Below are 21,899 nucleotides of genomic sequence, written 5' to 3'. Positions count from 1 at the left end.
ACACGGGTTCTTGAATCCCTGTAATATCTGTGCTTGGGCAAACGTATCTCCATACTTCTTCACTACTTAGACATCAGTATTTGAAATGTCTTTGAGTAAATTTTTTTCTGTATCCCTAGTTACGAAATACTAACCCAGGACATTCAATGCTAAACAAATTGTTGCAAAAGTAAGAAGTTTTAAGGTATATGACTTGTTAAAATGTCACCTTTATAGCACAAGAGAGATCTTTTGGTGGTTGGAGATTCTATGTGAACACTTCCCTAAGTCACTTTCTTCATAAATTCATTCAAATAAAACTGTTCACAAACAAATTCAATTAAACGTATGTATGCCTAAATTCTAAAGTAAATGTTGAGAGGAATTTTAATCAAGCAGCATGGCTGCTCTGATCACATCCAAATTCTTTCTAGGTCTGTGTGATCTAGCTGGAATGTAGGTACCCTTAGTGTTCACATTTAATCCCAAGCAACGAAGGTAAAGTCGTTTTGTAGAAGGAAGCATCCACATTTCAAAGGAATTAAGGGGAATTTAATTGAGAGTCCAACAGTGACAGATGATAGAAATATTTGACAGACTAGGATATGCCCAACTCTTATGAAAACAGAGCTGAAAGAGAGGCAACTTAAGAGAAAGCAGCAGCTCCAGCGGCAGCAGCAGTGAGCGAAAGAGAAGGAGTTAGAAAGAGAGAGAAAACAGTTTTACTAGAACAGTTGTACAGAGACAGGTTGCAGAGAGAGAGAAGGAGCTTAGAACATATTGCCTGAGTTACTATGAGATTAAACAGAGCAATTCAGTCAGATTGGGGGGAAGTTTGGGACAGAACAGTTGAGCTGAACTAGCCAGGTAGATTTCAGAAAAAAATAAAATAAAATAAAAACCTGCAAAGGGCGATCTTATTTAGCAATCTTAGCAGCTGTAAACATTCTATGCTTAGGTTAGCAGACAGAGTCAGTAAGCCTTGGAGACAACAATTACTTCAGAAGAATAAAAGCAACATTTACAAAAGAATAAAGTAAGATGATTTTTAGTGTATCAGCATTAATTTCTTAATTTCTATGGGAAAAATTATACCCATTAATTTTCTTTTTTTTTTTTTTTTTTTTTTTTTTCTTTTTTTTTTTTTTTTCTTTTTTTTTTTTTTTTTATTTATTTTTATCAGTTACATTTTATTAACTCTGTATCCCAGCCATGTCCCGATCCCTCATTCCCTCCCAGTCCCTCCCTCAGCATTAATTTCTTAATTTCTATGGGAAAAATTATACCCATTAATTTTCAAATGGTTTTTTTTTCCTGAAGAATTACATATCTCAAAACCTTGGAGCCATAAAATGTCAAGTCAAACACAGGTTTTGAGTTGTCTCTGATGTTCCTTTTTTTCACCTTAAATTTAAATTACAACAACAAATTTGTAAGCATCTCAAAAAAGCTCCATGAATATGTTTGCCATAATAGTATGCAGAAATTATTACTGGTTTACAAATGCCTTCCTCTATGAATTTTCTTATTAAAAATTATGAATTATTTACCAATGCAAATATACTTGCATTTTATGCTTTTGAAAGACATTGCATTTCAGTCTTTCTATAGCTTTTGCCTTGATTTATGTTTATATACAGCTGTTTACTATCTCTTTAAACAATACAACTAAGGAAAATTCTTTATTTGAGTATGATTATATGGGTATTAGCTTATCATTGCAAGTTTGAACATTTGTAATAGGTTAATTTTAGAATGACTGTTATTCAGAGTAGTTAATAAGGCTCAGAGAATATTGGGCATTAAGTCTTTGAAGTGAATTTCAAATAGTACAAAAATGAAATAATGAAACCTTCAAATAGAGCATGAAGACAGGTTAATTATGGGTGAGAAGTTGGACAAAAGCAAAGTCATATGGCAATTTTACATAAAGAAAGTAAAGATCCTGAACTCAAATTTCTTAGATTAAGTGGCATTACAACTCTAAAAATGTCTAACAGTGTGTGTCACCCTGTGGCTTGCAGGTTTCATCTTTTCATTTACACAATACTTATGAAATGCAATTGAATCTAACATTCAGTGGAGGTAGTCCAATGTTGAGGTGAGTAGGTCAGCTTTCACTCTCCCAAACCTATTAAAGGAAAGCAAAACAGTGATATCTAGTGCACCCAAATCTCTGAAAAAGAGTCAAAGGTTTACAGCAACAAAATAGATGCTGAAAGGGGAAAACTTGGCATGACAGGACATCAGGATGGCATTTTCAGTTGCCTTTTCTTCCAACTCCAACTTGAAGAACAGACTGTTCCCCATCCTGAACTAGGTCAGTGGATTTCACAGCTGCATTAAGGAGCCTGTGTCTCCTAATCTGTTTGGGAACTACCTGAAGGAGTGTGATTAAATATTCATCTTTGTTTTGTCTTTATCAGTTCTCCGGTCAGAGATGTGGCAGACATTTCTTGCTCTAAAGGACAACAGGAAAAACTAATAACCCCACAATGTGTAGAGCATAATTTTAGCAAAACAATACTTTAATATTTACTACATTCAAAGAAATGTATATATTCAAAGCAATTCAGGGTTGCTTTTCACAGATATAAGACATGCAGAATTAAATAAAAGCAGTCTGTATGTCTGTCCTCATCAATCATTTCAAACATAAATTGATTAAGATTGAAAGACGATGCAGCCAGTCCTGATGAGATCTGATAAGCTAGGGTCAGATAGAAAAGAAGGAGGACCTTCCCTATCAGTGGACTGGGGGAGGGGCATAGGGGGTGAAAAGGGAGGGAGGGTGGGGCTGGGAGAAGAGGAGTGAGGGGGCTATAGATGGGATACAAACTGAATAACTTATAATATATAATAAATAAAAAATTAAAAAATAAAGTTGGAAAAACCAACTTTATTTATTACACACACATACACAAAGGATGAGGACAGAAGAAAACAAAACACAAAAGAGGAAACAAAAAAGGCTGTTTTCATGTCCAGTGTTTAAGCAAACAAATAGATTGAGACTGAAAAAATATTTCATGGTAAACCAAGTAAAAATTGAAACTGGGAGACTCATGAGCTAATATTAGAGGACCTAGACATTAAGTGAAGATGGTCGTAGGAGAAAATGAACACTGCAATTTATAAAAGGAGTGCTTAATCGAGAAAGTGTAGTGGTTACAGACTTACCTGGACAAATATAAAACCCCAAAACACCCAAAACAAATTTTGGCAGAAAGGATAAAAAGCCTGTCTTCAACAAAAGTTGGAGGCTTGTTTTCTTTTTTTTTTTTAATTTTTAATTTTCTTTTGTATTAGTTACAGCTTATTCACTTTGTATCCCAACTGTAGCTCCCTTTGTCATTCCCTCCCAATCCCACTTTCCTTTCCTCATCTCCTCCCTGGACCCTCTCTAAGTCCACTGATAGGGGAAGTTCTCCTCCCCTTCCATCTGACTCTAGCCTATCAGGTCTCATCAGGACTGGCTGCATTGTCTTCCTCTGTGGCCTGATAAGGTGGCTTCCTCCTCAGGGGGAGGTGATCTTGTCAGAGACAATATGCCACAGTAAATAATTCAACATAAGTGATATGACTGAAGCAATAATAATTTGACAATGTCACAAAAAATATATACAAGCATGTTCACTATTCTAAAAATAACTGAGCAATTTCTGATAACAGACATGTTGCTATCTCCCCGCTCTTGCATAGGTTCCCTGTACTCTGCTCAATGTTTGGCTGAGTCTCAGCATCTGCTTTGCTTCCTGATGGGTAGAGAGTTTTAGAGGCCCCTGTAGAAGGCTCTTATCTTCTCCCACTTGCAATGTCTATCCCATTTTCTCTTCTGTATGTGGATTCAGCATTTTCCCTAGGGTTCTCCTTGTTGTTTAGTTTCTTTAAGGCTATAGATTTGAGTATGCTTATTCTATATTATATACGGCTAATATCCACTTATAAGTGAATATATACAATGTGTGTTTTTCTGCTTCTGGGTTACCTTACTCAGGATGATCTTTTCTAGTTCCCACCATTTGCCTGCAAATTTCATGATTTCCTTATTTTTCCTGACTAGTATTCCATTTGTATGAATGTACCACAATTTCTGTACACATTCTTCAGTTATGGGACATCTAGGTTGTTTCCATATTCTGGCTATTGTGAATAAAGCTGCTATGAACATAGCTGAGCTAATGTCCTTGCTGTATGGTTGAGCATATTTCAGGTATATGCCCAGGAGTGGTACAGCTAGGTATTGAGGTAGCACTATTCCCAAATTTCTGAGAAATCTCAAGAATGATTTCCAAAGTGGCTGCACAACTTTGATCTCCAACCAGCAATGGAGGAGAGTATCCATTTCTCTACATCCTCTCCAGCATGTGTTGCCACTTGAGTTTTTGATCTTAGCCATTCTGATGGCTGTAAGGAGGACAGGAACTCTACAAGAAGACCAAAAGAGCCAAAAAATCTGGGCCAGGGAGTCCTGCAGAGACTGATGAATTAGCCAATGACCATGCATGGAGAGGACCTAGAAACTCTGCTCAGATGTAGCTCATGGGCAGCTCAGCCTCCATGTGTATACCCTAGTAAGGGGAACAGAGGCAGCCACTGGCATGAACTCGATTGCCTGCTCTTTGATCACCTCCCCCTGGTGGGTGACCTAGCCAGCCCACAGATTAAGAATCCAGGCAGTCATGATGAGACCTGATAGGCTAGGGTCAGATAGTAGGAGAGAAGGACCTTCCTCCCCTATCAGTGTACCAGGGGTGGGTTACCAGAGTTGGGTGAAGAGGGAGAGAGGGTGAGACCAGCAGGACATGAAGAAGAGGGCTACAGCAGGTACACAAAGTAAATAAATTGTAATAAATAATAATAATAAAGCAAACAATAAAAAACAGATAAATTACTTATATTTCTTTGAAAGAAAAAATAGAATTTCTATAGACTTACAAAAAAAGGTCAACCAACCAATAATCTAAAACACAATAAGAAACAAACAAACCCAAAAAACCAAAACCCAACCCAAACCAAAGCAAAACCCAAGTGAATTCACTGGTGAATTATAACAAACAGAAAGTAAGATATTCTTCATTCATTCCATTGATCCATATTAACCCAAGAACAAAAATAGATGGAGATATTAGAGAGACATAAAACTATATAGCAGTGTATTTTACACCTAAGTAAAAATCCTCAAAATACTATCAAATCTAAGTCAGCTTATTTCAAGTATAACACAAAACGACTGCAGAAAATTTATCCTAGAATTGCTATGGCAACTGAGGTGGAGAAAAGTCTATCAATGCAAAATGTTAAGTTAATACACATGTAAAATATAAAAATATGCACAATCATCTTATTTCAGTAAAAAGGCATTTGATGAATATAACACAATTTTATGTTAATGAGAGATATATAGTAACAAAGGGAACTTCCTTCCCCTGCAGACAATTTGTGCAAAACACAGATATTACATCATACTCATTACGAGAGGTTGCAAGCTTATCTCTAGTACCAGACATTGGAGGACAAAGATGTTCATTTCTATTACTGCTGTTTCAAGCCAGTGAAATTAGATAGAAAAGAAAATCACAAGCACTGAAAGGAGAAAAAAAAAATCCACTTATGGATGACAAGGTTTTATATATAGAACCTTCCAGAACATACACCAAAAGCTATAAGACCTAATGAAAGAAACTAAGCCAAGTCATGAGATACACAGTCAATACTTAAGAGTAACAATATAAAACGATTGAAAGAAATTAAGGAAGACATGGCAAATTAAGGAAGACTGTGAAAATATTTCATGTTCATGAAATCGAAAACCTAGTGTTGGTAACCTCTTGATATTATATATGACAATTTAGTTTTTTTAAAAATTGAAAATCATAAATCTAATATATATATAAACACCGCCTCAAATAGAGAATGTAGGTATTCACTTACCACGTACCTCTGCCCTCATGTAAAACAATCTATCTAATATTAAAGTACGCAAAATAATTGGTCAGTTCACCAAAGAAGATATAAAAGGGGCATTGAAAGAGCAATCAACACCAGTAGATATCTAGGAATGCAAGTCAAATTCAATGAAAATATTCAACTTCCATATAACATTTTAATTAAATGATTGCATGTATGATGTTGAACCCATAGGATTACAGTGTATAATGCTATTGTACATATCTTATTTTTGCAAGTACACATTTTTACCTCATTCTGATGAAAATTTACCTAATAGAACATTTATCCAAATGCATCCTATGGTTAAGCATCTTCTGACTGTCACTTAGACCCATCTGAAAATTACAAATGTGGAAAATGAGTCCCATACATTGCTTAGCGGAAAGAAAATGTAGGTGTAGTAGATATCAGTGCAGCAATTTATTTTAAAATGATAAAACAAAGAAAAGGTTCAAATAAAAAAAATAACATAACCTAGCAGCTCAAAATCTAAATACAAATGCAAAGAATTTAAAACCGAGAATTAAATGATAGTTGGACATCAATAACATTTTGATGTAATTAACAGTAGCCAAAGAGTGAAAAGTATGTGCCCATAGAAATGAACGATCAAAACAAATGAATAATGATAATGTTATTTTTGCTTCAATGTTAATTAACCTTACATTTTGGCAACTGGAATAAGCTAGATACAAAAGGGCAAATATTACATTACCTTGCTTACATGAAATTTCTACATTAGACAAATTCACAGTGAGTAAACGTTGGTGAGTTCATCAGGAACTATGGAAGGAGAAATTAACATTATTGCTACACGAATAGAATGAACTTTTAGGGTTGAAAAACGCACAAAATTTTAAGTGCAGTTAACACTGCTGACCTATGTTGAGATGGTCAAAACGTCACCCATTGTTTTAAATATGTTTTCCACGATGAAAGCATTCTTTAAAAGCAGAGTAGAGCACTTGCCTGCCATCATGATTGTATGTACAATAAAGCGTTCCCGTGCTGGAGATCTTTGACAATAACTGAACTTAATAGATTTTGTGTCACTTATACAGTCAATGAATTTTCAATATAATATTTCATCAGGGAATCTAAAAAGTTCTACTACAAGTACATTTTTGAAATAAAAGTGAAAATATACTGTTGAATGAACCAAAGGCTAAGTAAAGCACAAAACAAAAAGTATACAAGTATATTTGATCCACAAGGAGAGCAACAGAACAAGAAAATTTGAACACAGGGAACTTCCCAGAGACTCATACTCCAACCAAGGACTATTCATGGAGATAACCCAGAACCCCTGCACAGATGTAGCCCAGGGCAGTTCAGAGTCCAATTGGGTTACATAGTAATGTGAAGAGGGACTGCCTCTGACATAATCTGATTGGCCTGCTCTTTGATCACCTCCCTCTGGGGGGGAGCAGCCTTACCAGGCCATAGTAGAGGACAATGCAGCCACTTTTGATGTGAACTGACAGACTAAGATCAGAAAGGAGAGGAGAACCTCCCCTATTAGTGGACTTGGGGAGTGGCATGCAAGCAGAGGGAGGAGGGAGGGTGGGATTGGGAGGGGAGGAGGGAGGGACTTATGGGGGGATGCAGAATGAATAAGGTGTAATTGATGAAAAATTTTTAAAAAAAAGGGGAAAAAATAATTTAAGAACCTTAAATGACTTTCAAAAGTGGAGGAAAACAAGTATATTTGAAAACTTAAGCAGATTTCAAAGAATTCTACATAGAAAGTGAATATTTTTATAAGAAATTGAAAATCAAAATTACTGTAAGATATAATCTATCATTTGTCAAACTAGAATTAATAATTCAAATTAATTGAAACTTATGCTATTCTTTTTTGGTCTTTCTCAGCTCTTTAGGTTATGATTACAAAAAATTATAGATTTGCAGTTTGAATAATAATTTCTAGTTTGCTATGCAAACTAGAGCTCTGTACAATGGGCATCATGCTCCATTTTTTAATTCCTATTTATGTCCTTGCTATATTTTATAAAATGCTGTGTCTAAGATGCTGCCTGAGGGCACCGGGGAGCATCCGCACCAGCAACATACAGTTTAGTACACAATTAATTGCAAAATTACCTAGAAATGAAAAAAAAAAATAGAAATGATATCTGTGTGTGCCCGTTTATTTTATGGTAGACAGAGATTATTTATTCACTTGAATTGTAACGTAATGGAGTAAGCTTACTGTTCCCACTTATCTTCAAATCTTTTTGTTGCCTTCATATAAAATGCTGTGGGTGATCATTAATCTCACTTAGTTATACATTTGTGTTCTCTTGCATATCCTTACTATAGAGAAGTCTGGATCTGGTGAAATAGAGTGAAGGTGCCTACTGCCAACTCTGAGGATCTGAGTTCAAACTCTAGAATATGATAGGAAAAAAATAAACTATTCGTACAAGTTGTCTACACAACTTCACATCATGTCATGCCATATGCATAACAACACAACATGTACCCGTGCATACGCGTAAAATATATTATAATTGAAGGGATTTACCCATTTATCATTGCATAAAACTTCATTATTGCATACATTAAGACTCATATACTGAACTATTATTTTTAGGTAAATGTTATGATTGCTTCGTTAGTGCTTGACTGAGTACACATTTAAAAGCAAGAATTTTGTTTATTATTGGAGATTCAGAGTAAGAAATGTAAATAATATTTAGTCTAATACATTAAAAGTAAACTGTATAGAAAACAAAATTATGGTGTCTTTCTCAAAACAAACAAACAAACAAACAAACAAACAAAAAATTAATGAGAAGTAGAAGACAAGTCAGGCTGAAAATCCTGGGTAAGTATCACAACCAAGAAAAAAAAATTCATAGACCATGGAGTAAGGGCATAAATAGAACCATCTCCAAAACAGGCCTTGAAATATTGTTTTGAGCTGTGGTCCAGAGACACCATTGTCCCTGATATTTTTACATTGGAGGGGAAGAGGACATTTTGTACAATAAATCATTTATGTGAGTGTTAATTGTTTAGTGTATATTTATTTCCTCTTCATAATCATTTGTGCACACACACTCAACAAACACACACACATTTTTCCAAGGCATCAAATTTGTCAATAGACAGAATTAAGCAAACTGCTCACATCAGAAATCATTATTAAATGTTCATAAACATACTAAAATCGACAGACTTAAAGAAGCTGAAAGACAAGTACGATCCGGGGGAAGATGCTTAATTTTCACTCAGAAGGGAAAACAGGATAGACACCGGAAGTGGTAGAAGAGAGGAATCAAGAATGGAGCCTACCACATATGTCCTCTAAAAGACTCCAACCAGCAGGGGATCAAAGCAGATGCAGAAACTTACAGCCAAACTATGGGCAGACCGTAGAGAGTCTTACAGAAGAAGTGGGAGATAGAAGGAAGCTGAAGGGAGAGGAGACACACAGGAAAATAAAACAAAACAACAAAAAAAGTCAGAGTCCAGGTGTACTACAGAGACTGATACATCAACTAAAGACCATACGTAGAGAGGACCTAGACCCTCTTGCTCAGATGTAGCCTACAGATAGGTCACTCTTCATGTGGGTTCCCTGTAAGGGAAGAAGAGACAGATTCTGACATGAACTCAGTTGCCTGCTCCTTGATCGCTTCTCCCTGGTCAGGCAGCCTGTCCAGTCCACAGAGGAAGAGGATCCTGGCAGTCCTAATGGGACCTGATAGGCTAGGGTCAGAAAATAGGGGAAGAGGACTTTCCCTACCAGTGGACTAGGGGAGAGAGAGAGTGGAGGAAGAGGAAAGCAGGGTAGGACTGAGAGAAATGAGGGAGGGGTCTACAACTGGAATACAATGAAGAAATTTTAAATATTATTATTATGAATGATAGTAACAACAAACCCAAAAATAAAATAAAAAAGTTCAACTGAAGCAAATGAATGTCTGGGAGGTGTGTCCAAATGTTCTCTAGTGTTGAAAGCTCCTGCTTTCAGTGTAATTACCAGATTGGTCAAAGAAAACAAGTATAATCTGCTATATTTGAAAAAAAAAATAACCCTAATAGTAAACAGCTCATTAACGTTACATCTCATACCAAATATAATTATGACACTTTCGAATAATAATGATGAAAACTGATCCGGATGTTCCAGTCTAGGATGTACTGTGAAAGGCTCAGTTTGGACACCATCTGAGTGTGGCTTTATTCATGTTTGTAAATCTCACAGATAATGCATTTCTACATATTCTGGTGTTAATGTAGATGTGCACTCTTTTCCATTTACTCCAAAATTTTGAAACATTGGAGAAAAAGACCACGACCATGACCAGGTTATTGAATTTATCTTTTTTTTTTTTATCTTGAGGAAAGCCAAAGCCAATGTGCACTATTTTAATCTCTTCATTCTGCTTTATGAGAGAGAGACCCCTCATCACTTTGTATCTTACAGGAAGCAGCTGCCATAAGTGAGTTCAAATGGTTGTGCTCCCCTCCTTTAGATATAGTTACACCCTGAAGAAAAAAAAAATATTCTACTGTTATTAAGCAATTTGAAATTCCTTAAGATTTTTACCTCAGGTATAAAGAAGATTTTATTATTAAAACATATTAGTTCTTAAAAAAATTCACACCACCATTCAGGCTTGAAGCAAAAGGTATTCCCCCAAATAAGGCAATGTGCAAATTGTGTCATAGTAAAACATTTATTTGTTAAAGTGATATAGATTATTCAAGATTCTACAGTCTGTTAAATCATGGATGGCAATGTAGGATGGATCGATACAGAACTTGATGCCAATGAAGGCTTCGTTCTCTTTCCTTTCTTAAAAAAAATATTTGTAGATCAGAAGAAAAAAATTTGGTTTTAAAAGGGGATGAACCATGGTGTGAGGGAGCCATGTCACTGCTTCAGAGACGTCCTTACTTTGGCTCCCATGAGCAATTCCTTCTAGGACAGCAGTTCAACAATCCGCCGTTGTGAACTGAAACATTTTCAAACTTTATCCGGTAAAAATATCAGGGGCAACTGTTCTCAGAAGAGAGGGAAGTGGTGCTCTTCATATTGACTCCAGCCTCTGCAATAAAAGAAAGGAAAGAAAACAAAAAAAAACCGGTAAGATCGTGTTGCAGAAATTCTAAAGCTGTTGAACTGCAAAACCCAGGCTGAAGTCTCCCGACACCATGTCCAGGACATGACAGAGACATCCACATCAGTGTGGAAGACACCACTTCATCATTGCCTTGCCAAGCCACAGAAAAAGAGGATGCAGCCAGTCCCGATGAGAATAGATGGCTAGAGTCAGATAGTAAGGGAGGAGGACCTCTCTTAGCACTGGATTAGGGGAGGGGCATAGGAGCAGAATAGGAAGGGAGGGTGAGTCTGGGAGAAGAGGGAGGGGGCTGTAAACTGTAATAAATAATAAATCACTAAAAAGTTAGCAAATATGTAAAAATTAGCATCCGTTTAAAAAGCAGATTGAAGTGCATAAAGCCTCCATATTTATTTGTGTGAAACCTAAACTGTAAACCAGAATTTGCCCTTACTTCATTTTTCCTACACCCCAGGCAAAAATTAAAATATTGTAATCATTGATTCATGCCATTTGTTATAATATATGCCTCTGATGTTTTTTTTTTTTTTTTTTAACATGGGCATCCTTGATAAAATTTCTTCAGCATTTCTAAAACTTACAGGATCTTCTATGCTTTAAATTCTGCAGCGATTTGTATCATTAACATTTCAAGAGATTTAGGTGTGCCCTTAATGATAATGAAGAATACGGTTCATTTTTGCTATTTACATTCATACTTGCATAGGGCCTGGCCAACACAAAGCCAAACGACATTCTACAGTGGATTGTAGGGATGCTCAATGAGGTTCCACTCTTCCTTGAGAAGCTGTTGGCAGGTAATGATTTTCTGTGGGGAAGCATTTTGTCATTTTCTTCATTTTTGTATATGTGTGTATATTTGTTTGTTTGTTGGGCTTTTTTTTTTTTTCAACTGAAAAGTTGTCCCTAATTCAGTTAATAAGGCCCTGCTTATACTCATTTAAGCAAGCTTAATCAAATTCAACAAGCATAAAAATAAAAAATATGGGGGGAGCAGAGGAGAGAAAAGAGGTGTTTAGGTTATCAGGATTGGGAGAGGATAAGGAAGCAAAATGGAGATGCAAACAGTTGTGGCACATCTTGAGTATCCATGAAATTGGCAGACACTTAAGGAAACAAAGAAAATATTTCAAAATAATTAATATTCTACATTTGTGAATTGTTTGGGGGCACAAATAACTTTTAGGTTGTTATACTCTGCAAGAAACACTAATCTATATTCCTTGATACAGTTTGATCATATATTTAAAACCAATGCTTAGGAGCTTTCATGTATTTTCTTTTATTCAATGTATGTTCTTTCATTCCTTCAGTCTTAGGTACTTAAAAATATTATATCTCAAATATTGTCAACCGTGGAATTTTTAAATATTTCCTAAATCCATGAAGACTGAGAATCTATTCATACTGAAGCATATATATTTTATCCTGATGTAGTAAAATGCTTAAATAAATGTGTCCAAAATAATGCATTAAACCACTAAAGATTGCTAAAGGACCAGTAGATACTCTACTTATAAAATGGTAATAATTATCTGAGGATCTACCTATATGCATATACTATTTTCATACACATGTTACTAATACATAATCTATAAGCCTATGATAAAAGCCCATTAAGATATGTTATTTCTATCATTTAGACCACCTCAGGATCATAGCATAATACATACTGGTAAAATCAAATAACAAAATCTTTGTTTCTGCTCATATTCAACTTATATATTTTGTTTTATAAAAATTAAGATGCAATTATACCAAAATTTGAGTTAGAAATTAATAAAGGAAAACTTACAATATTTCAAGAAGAAAAGAATAGATTGTTTACTGATTAAAGAAATGAAATTCCTGGGGTCAGAATAATCAGGCAATGGACAAAATTTAACACAGAAAAGATGTAATGTAGAATAGATAGGGACAATTACCATTCTTAACAATGTGAAAATGTAAAGAAAAAAATGCCATCTAGTACAATAGAAAGGGGATTTCAATAAGTTGAGTAAAATTCCTGTATGAGTGTCTTTATTCTGAGTGTTAATAAATGATATTAAAAAATTTCTTTGGAGTTGTGGTGATCTCTAAGTAAAGGAGGTACTTCTTAAAAATAATCTGAAGACCACAGAGTTCTTTTCTAATTTGGTAAATTGTTCAAATATTTCCAAATTGAATGAAGATAGTTTATGACAAAAATAAGCTAAATATCTTAGGAGAATGTTATTTGTCTACTGTGATCATTCCAAAATACAAACAAGCAAGTAAAAGACAACAAAGACACACACACGCACACACACACACGCACACACACGCACGCACACATTAAGAGAATTTACATAGGAAGCAATAGCTTTTTAGAGTCCAAACTGCACTCTTCTCACTTAAAGAAACAGCTGACCGCAGGTAAAAGATCCTTTCTATGAAATGCACAGGGCACACAGCCATAGGATAAATCTGAATTTTTTTTTCATAGATTGGTTATAACTAAGGATAGTTGCCTATCAAGCTCATTTATGTTTCACAACCTTATACAGAAAGCTAGGGAAACTGTTTCTTTAGAACAATTGTACTAATTTCATAGAGCCCATTAGTAGAGAAGTTATAACAAAATCAAAAGCACCTGATCTGATAATAAAATGCAATAAAGTAGGTCAAATTTAAGTAGAAATATGGCAGTGATTTTAAGGCTGGTATAAGGTGGTACAGACTACGGCTCATTTCCTCTGAGGACATGTGCACACAGCAGAGAAAGCCAACATATTTTTACAACTTTGAGTAGTCAAGACATTCTTCCAACTCATTCACAGCATTTCAGTATCAATGTATGTAAGCCACTCACTTCTCTATACACTGCTCCTTTCGTACATATTAAAATGGGCATCCTTTGCTTTACTGGGCTACTTTTAAGGATACAAATAGCTGTTAATTATCCCAGTTTCCCTAGTTATCATCAAAAAACTTATGAATCACTTCACTCCTCTTTGTCCTTGCATCATCTTTGTGTAATTATATCCCTATAATCTTATTACACAATTTTATGTAATTCATTGAAATATTTTAGGCTTCCTGTATTGCCACATTTAGTCAGGAGGGTCCTTAAAAACAAACAGAATAGAGAATTTTGTGGAACAAAATTCTGTTTCAAACATTCTCTGTGTAATAAATTCCCCTTATTAGGTGCTTCAGTATGACATCCCTAGCTGTGGATTTGTGCTGAAAGGCTATTCTCTGTGCTGGGGCCCTTCGCACGCAAACAATAGAGCACGAACACTGAAAAATGTCATGTGAGAAAGAGTGGGGGGTCACAGCTCTTGATCCTGCTGACCACTGTGGAAATGAAAGGCCTCAAATAGCCAAAAATAATTTAAACGTTCCAAGAATGCATGCAGGGGTGTCATACAGCAACTTAAAACCTTATGTATAAATGGAATGAAAACTGTATAGTGAGTGAATGAGATTTTGACACTGATTTGATAAACATTTTTCTTCTTGCATGTAAATTTTCTTGGTCATGACTATAGAAAAGGCATAGCAGAAAAAAGTGGCAAATCAAATATATCTAAGACATTAAGGTATTAGGTTTTATTTCTTTAAAACATTAAAGAAAAATTCATCATCAGGAATTTTAATATAACTATTATTGTTGTTGTTTATAATTTATTCATTTTGTATTTTGGTTGTACTCTCCCTCTTTCATCTCCTTCCAATTCCATCCTCCCTCCAACCTCCCCCATCCTTCTCCCCTGGTCCACTATAGGGGAAGTCTGCCTCCCCTACTATCTGACCCTGACCTATCAGGTCTCACCAGGACTTCCTGGATCCTCTTCCTAGGTGGGCTGGGCAGGTCGCTAGCCAGGGGGAAGTGACCAAAAACCAGGCAATGGAGTTCATGTCATAGACTGCCCCTGCCCCCCTTACTAGGAAACCAACCTGGAGACTGTGCGGCCTATGGGCTAGTTCTTCAAATAGAAGACTAAGAAATAAATCCACACACCTACAGACACTTGGTTTTAGACAAAGCCAAACCATACAATGAAAAAAAAAATACTAGGCTGGAGAGATGGCTCAGAGGCTAAGGGCTGCGCTTCCAGAGGTCCCAAGTTCAATTCCCAGCACCCACATGGTGGCTCCTAACCACCTATAATGATATCTGGTGCCCTCTTCTAATATGCAGACAGAATACTATATACATAATAAATAAATCTTTACAAAAAATACTGTCTTCAATAAAGCCTGCTGGTCTTACTGGATGTCTACATGTAGAAAAATGCAAATAAATCCATATTTATCACCCTGTACAAAAAGAAAGTCCAAGTGGATCAAAGACCTAAACATAAATCCAGACACTCCAAATCTGTTAGAAGACAAAATGGGGAAGAGCTATGAACTCATCTGCATTAGGGACAACTTCCTGAACAGAACACCAACAGGTCAGGTTCTAAGATCAATAATCTTTCATGAAACTGAAAAGCGTCTGTAAAGCATCATCATGAATTTTAAAGACTGATATATTCCATCATTCGCCCCCCCCTTACTCAACTGGAAAACATACAGCCCCCCCCAAATTCCCTATTAAAAGACATAACTACATGATATTATGGATTGTTGTAGTATGTATATTGGTGGTAAATAGTAGCTGACATATATTTACATTTTGTTTTAATCACATGTTCAAATTTTCTAGTAAGAGCACTAAGTTCTGTGCAATGAAAAGTCATTGCTAATAATTTTATGAATTTATGACATTGGCAGAATTTTATTTTTTGTAGCTGTACAAGGAATATGCAAAGTAAGGGCAAAGGCTAACTTCTAAATTCTGCTTCTAAAGAGGGAACAAAATAGTCATGGCAATGGGTAATGCCCTTCGACTGTGTTTTGGAAGCTATACTTGGCATTTGAATATGTTGTGGGTATTCGCTCTTCTGCTTCTATGTGTAGCATCACAATGAACTGATATTACTTTGAAATATTTCAGATATAGTAATAACCTGCACCTAATCGGGTGCTTAAGCTATACCTTAATGTTTAGGTCATCTGAATGCCCGAAAACCAACAATAAATGAAATTTTAAAGATGAGAGAAAGACAGGAAGACAAATAGAGAAAGGAGAACAATAGAGAAGAAAGGAGAGAAGACATTGAGAAAGGGGAGGTTAGAGGAGAAGAACTCAGGGAATGAAAGAGACAGCGTAGAGAGCAGGGGAAGGTAAACTGAGAGAAATGATGTGGAGAGACAAGGCATCCTCTATGGGCCAGCTCCAGTTGTAGCATCTGGACATGCTGAAGTTCTTGGTTTCTATTGACCCATTGGTTCCTTAAGACACTCGAGAATGGAGTCAAGGAAGAAAAATACATAAAAATGTATGCTCTCATTTAGGGGTGGAATTTATTGGGGGAAAATATGACACATTGAGCAAATTAACATTCTTAATATATATAATGCTAAAAGGGGCAAAGGGGCATGCTTTCTTCGACATAGAAAGCATGCAGGTTTTTTTTTTTCCAATTTTTTAAAAGCTTTCCCCCTTGTTGGCAACTTCAAGCAAATGGCTGATACTTCCAGCTGTTTGAACAGATTGCTTCAGTGCTCCTCCATTCTGGAAACACACTTTCTGATCCAATTAAAATGCAGGAATAAAATTCTCATTTGAAAATTCAAAAAAAAAAAAAAAGAGCTCTCAAGAAGAGTAATTTGTGGCTGGCAAAAACAATGCTTCAAATAAGGGGTGTGTAGCCTTCACTGTAAAATGTCTTCATTCATTTTATATACCAGTGTAAAACTTCATCTTTTCCGAACAAGGAAAAATGTATCATCTCAACCAAAAGTCGGACAAGGATGAGAGACATGGCTGAATGTGTCCTTACAAAGACTGGTGTCAGGCATGAATCAGTATGTTCATCTGAGACATCTATGTGCACAGAACAGTTTTAAAAGTGATTTGAATCAGGAATGACTGACTGTGAGAGTTGCTCCAGAGTCACACTAGCAGGAGAAGTAGAGCTGCCTTTCATACCAACAACATTTATTTTCATCAGACTCGTTTTGAAAATTCACTCTACCCAAGCAAACTACAGTAGGTACTGCTAAGCACTGCACTTAACGGGCAATCTCAAAAGAGGGCATTAGCATGTCAACAGTCAGAAACCTCATAGACATAATAGCAAATCTCTCTGGTATTTGAAGTAAATACCTGTTAATAAGTTTCTCACCTGTGTTTCCTGGACATTCTGGTCAACGTTAGTCAGCAAAGCATCTGGGAATGAGATTTTCAATGTCATGAACAGTTCTTTACTTGTTTTGTTCTTTAAGATAAGGCCCTAATATCCTATTCGCTTTATTTGTGCTGAACAATCATGTGTAAAATGACAATTAGCTTTTTAAAAATTTTTTATAGCTTTCTGTAGCTATTTCATAATTTTAGTACTATAAGAGTTTAATTTTCAAATATATATTTCTGGAATGCAAACCAATATCTCCTAACATACAATCAATGTAGTTCAGTGACACAGTCAGATTTCTTTTTTACATTATCCCAGAATTAGCATTTCAACTGGTGAGCTGCCTTTGAAAAACATGGAAACTACAGAGCTCGAAGTAGGAAACAGAATTCACCCATACTTACCACACAGCTATAAAAAAATAGTAACTATTATGCTAACATACAGTCTTCAACTACTCTTATGCCTTCTGTTTCTAAATAAAAGTGCACAAATAAGATATGGCATGAATATACATCCATTTGCCAACAAATGTGCAATATCTTGACACAATCCTGACTGGACATATTCCATTTCTTTGAAAAACATGTTCATATGAAAATACTATTAATAATTTGGAAATGAGAAAGGTTAAGGATCTGTAAGGATAGTTGTCAGATTTTATAACATGTTAGAAAGGGGTGAAATATTAATTTATTTTTATGTATAAAATCATCTACCACAAACACTTATTTGAATTTACAGTACTCCCTGAAGATTAGTGTCCTCATAAATGTTACAGAGAGAAAAATAGAAAATTTGGTTTTGGTAGAGTCAAATATATTTCATAATTTCGATTTATTCAAATACTCATTTACTGGTAAGATATGGAGACGAACTGTATCAATTGCATAATGTAGGTGTTAAATGAGATGAGGAATGTAATCATACTCCAAACCAAGTATATTAAAAAAGAATGTAAAACAAAAGGTTCATGGTTTTTATGTTTGTAACCATAATTTTCACCATTTTGAGAAGAAAGATGAAATGAGCATGTAAATTGAACATAATTAGAAAACTCAAATGACAAATGTTAGATATAGTTTGGAACCATTTTTTGATACTCCTTTAAAATTTGATTATTTTTAAGTAATTGCAAAGTTATTAATTTGAATAGCATAAAATATAATTTTAGCTAATTTTTTTCTAGAATTCAGTATATGTATAGAAGTATATCTATAAGTAAACCTATACAAATATACAATATGCCTATATATTCAGTATTTACTTTATCTCTTTAGTATTTACTTTGAAACAGGTGAACATAGCCAGAGCAATTACTTATAATTTCTTTTGTTATAACAAGTTGCAAATTTTCATAAAGTTTCAAAGGCATTTACATTACCACCATGATATCATTTAATACTTTAGCACACTTCCAGTTATAACTGCTAATGTCCGTCCCACTTGTGATGAATCCATATTGCTAGGATGGCTAAGTCATAGGAACATAGTAACAGAAATTTTTATTTTGTGTAGACTTTTGTTCTGCTAAAAGCAATTATTTTCTCTGAAAAACAATGAAAAGAAATACAAAACTCAAAGTCCTTATAATATGGCTGAGGGAAATCATTTGTTTACTTTTTTTGTCTATAGAACTGAGTAATTTTGAGGGCTGGTCTTTGAAAATGGTATAAAAATCTTGTTGAGTTTGATTAGATTTTTTTTCTTTATGCATCTTGATGACTTTGCATTTTCTTTTAAAATTTTATTTGCTTGTTTTATATGTAGACATGTACACACATGAGTGGAAGGATGTGTACTGTATGCTTCTAGAACCCTGAAGAAGTAAGAAGAATTGTTGGGTCCCCTGTAACTGGAGTTATAGAAAGTTGTAAACCACCATGTGGGTACTAGGAACTGAGCCCAGGTCATTTGCAAGAACAGTAAGCACACTTAATCTCTAAGCTATCTCTCCAGACCCTTCATGACATATTTCTTACCCATAAAATACATTCAACGCCATTTGCCACTTGCATTATACAGTCTATAATCATTGTTATTGTATTATTATTATTGATGCAATAATAGTACTCTCATTAGCAACTAAGAAGAAAAGCATGGTTCTTTCCCATCCAACCGTACTGAAATCTTTACCCTAAATATTTTCCTGGCTCACACAGAAGCAAACAAGGCTGAGGGTGGCCCCCATGAGCATGCCTCACTTACCCTTTCAAACTGCGGCTGTAAATCATGGAGGACAAGAAAACAACACACTCCTGTTTGCTGCCTTCTTTGAGAAAAGTACAGTTGACATTTAAAAGAAACCTGCAGTATTTTTATGGCTACAGAATTTTTAAATATTTGTATTTTCTTAAAAAAAAAAGTTTTCTTAAGTTTTCACCTAAACATAAACAGAGTGAGAATTTTAAAATTTAGGAAACAGGTGCCAATTAATTGATGATATTTTTCTGATTATTTTAATGTCTAAGTAAAAGTTACATTTCTTTAATTAAATCAAATAAAGTGAATGAATAATATTGTCAGCAAGCACCTTATGTGTTGAAAACAAAAGAGAAATACTTCACAAAAGTGGGAAATGAATGCTATTAAGGTTTTGAAAGTGAATTATTTCAGAGAATGTACAAATATTTTCCTGAATAAAATTTGGGTCACTAAATAACACAGGATACTTTAAATTATATTCTAAAACTTTGTCAAACAAGATCTTAGAAGCAGGTAAAATCAATTGTTTTCATGCTTTAACTAGTAAGATCTGTTTTGATTCATTTAATTTTGGGAGGAAATTTATAAGAAATAAATTAGACAGTGTCATGGTTACTGATTCCCACACCTAACTTAGACTGTTTTATACAGCAGATTTATATATTGATCAAGTTGGAGGTCCCAAATATAACAATTATCAATAAAAAAAAAAAACCCTGCTATTTCCTAGAATACTTTCCAAAGTTCCTAGAGGTAACTTTGGAAACTAGATTCCTCCTCAATGATACCACTTGAATTTTATGGTTTGGTATTTCTAACTTAAGGAACAATTATCCAAAAAGAACAAAAAATATTTAAGAGAGGGTTCCATAATGCTTGATCTAAACATTCAAATAAATATTGAAAATACTCTAATAGCTATGAGAGCTTGTATTAGTTTTTGCATATAACAAACTGATAATGTTATATGGCTAAAATTAAAATTAAATAATTAAGAAAAATAAAATAGAATAATGCATATATTCTGCCTATAGTCAGAAACAATAAAAATGAAATTTTATGTTCAGATCACAAATATATGTCAGGTTAGGTAAAGAATGTTCTACATAGCCAAGGAAACACAAGGAGAACACAGCATGTCTGCTTGGTGAGGTAACACAATTTCTGCACCACAATCATTGTGATTCTAATTAGTCAAAACCATTATTAGTCTTCATAATAATACCTTCATTCCTAGAAATACTCATGTATTTACCTGTGCATTTTTCAGTCAATCAATTAAACATCTATTCTGTATTAGACATTAAAATAAATAGCATCAATTATCTTCAAAAGTAAAACTTCCATCATCTAAACACAAATGAATACCAAATGACTTTCTTGATAGGCTACATCTTGAAATATAAACTTTTTAAAGACTAAAAGACAGGCTTAGATATTTGTGTTTAAGAGATAAGTACACAAGAATTTGGTAAATATACTCTGATAAGTCTCATAAAAATATTAAAAAGTTAATTGTTTTAATAACATCAGTCAAAAATCAAATGGTTCTATGTAACACACTTTTAAGTGTTTATGAAAAGTGAAATTCCCAAGATTTCAGGAGAGGCATAAGCAGGATAATCATTTCTAAAAGCAAAGCAACTATAAAATCAGGGTTTCTTAGTCGTATAGAGCAGGCTTGCAGAGTTGCTTGCTCTGTTTGATCTCAAGGTCTTCTTGTCCTTCACAACCATCTCTTTGTGAAAACTAGAAAACTTTTGCCCATTCAAGAGTTTATTATGATGTTGTCAAATCTCAGAATGGGAAGATTAATGTGCTGTTGTCATTCACTACCTCTTTAGAAATTATGTGATCTGTGTGAACTCAGAATATATAGCTGGAATTAGACATTATGGTTGTAAGTGTTGAAAGTCATTCCACTTTGAGAGGTGCTTTGTTTTCATGAACTAAGACCACCTAGGTGACCTTATGGGTCTCCAAGGAGGATCTACAGGAGCAGTGGAGGAGGATTGGTCTTTGACTAGCAAAAAGCAAATTCTCCCAAAGGAAGCAAGAAAGATACAAGATTTAGAGAACATAAGTGAGCCCACTGTGCAATCTCTTAAAATAAAATTATAAAGACTGGCATTAAAGTCATCTCCAATCGCTTCAGTCTTATCGCACTAATAGCATCAAGAGAAAACACATATGATAAGATGCACATTTTTCAAATGAAAACTAATTGAACATTTTAGATTTAATTAATTACTTTTTCATTGATTTAGAATTAATTGTATGGGCAACAATGAAGCTAATGATGTGAGAGCCTGAAGTTTAGCTGGAAATCATGGTTGAGTAGTGTGAATTAGCATACTGTCATTGTGAGGTAGACGTAGTGGTGCAAATGTGTAATCCTACAATGTGGGGAGTGGAGCCCGGAGGATGTGGGGGCTTTCTTGACTGCAGAGTG

General features: G+C 34.8%; 1 protein-coding gene across 3 annotated transcripts in view; it reads right to left on the bottom strand.

Annotated features, from left to right (window-relative positions):
* Nucleotides 1-10,603: 10,603 nt before the first annotated feature.
* The window catches only part of Lrfn5 (leucine rich repeat and fibronectin type III domain containing 5), a 306,408-nt gene continuing 295,112 nt past the window's right edge, over nucleotides 10,604-21,899 (bottom strand). For all 3 annotated transcript variants that reach the window (XM_060387558.1, XM_060387560.1, XM_060387561.1), the window contains 2 exons: nucleotides 17,234-17,277; nucleotides 10,604-10,994 (listed from right to left, as the gene is read on the bottom strand). In XM_060387558.1, coding sequence (XP_060243541.1) covers nucleotides 10,977-10,994; nucleotides 17,234-17,277 — 62 coding nt within the window. In that variant the 3' untranslated portion in view covers nucleotides 10,604-10,976. The remainder of the gene's footprint in view (nucleotides 10,995-17,233; nucleotides 17,278-21,899) is intronic.

This window comes from Meriones unguiculatus, chromosome 7, assembly GCF_030254825.1.
Source record: "Meriones unguiculatus strain TT.TT164.6M chromosome 7, Bangor_MerUng_6.1, whole genome shotgun sequence".
Lineage (NCBI taxonomy): Eukaryota > Metazoa > Chordata > Mammalia > Rodentia > Muridae > Meriones > Meriones unguiculatus.
Note: the sequence above shows the minus strand (reverse complement) of the source record. Positions and strands in the feature narration are given on the sequence as shown.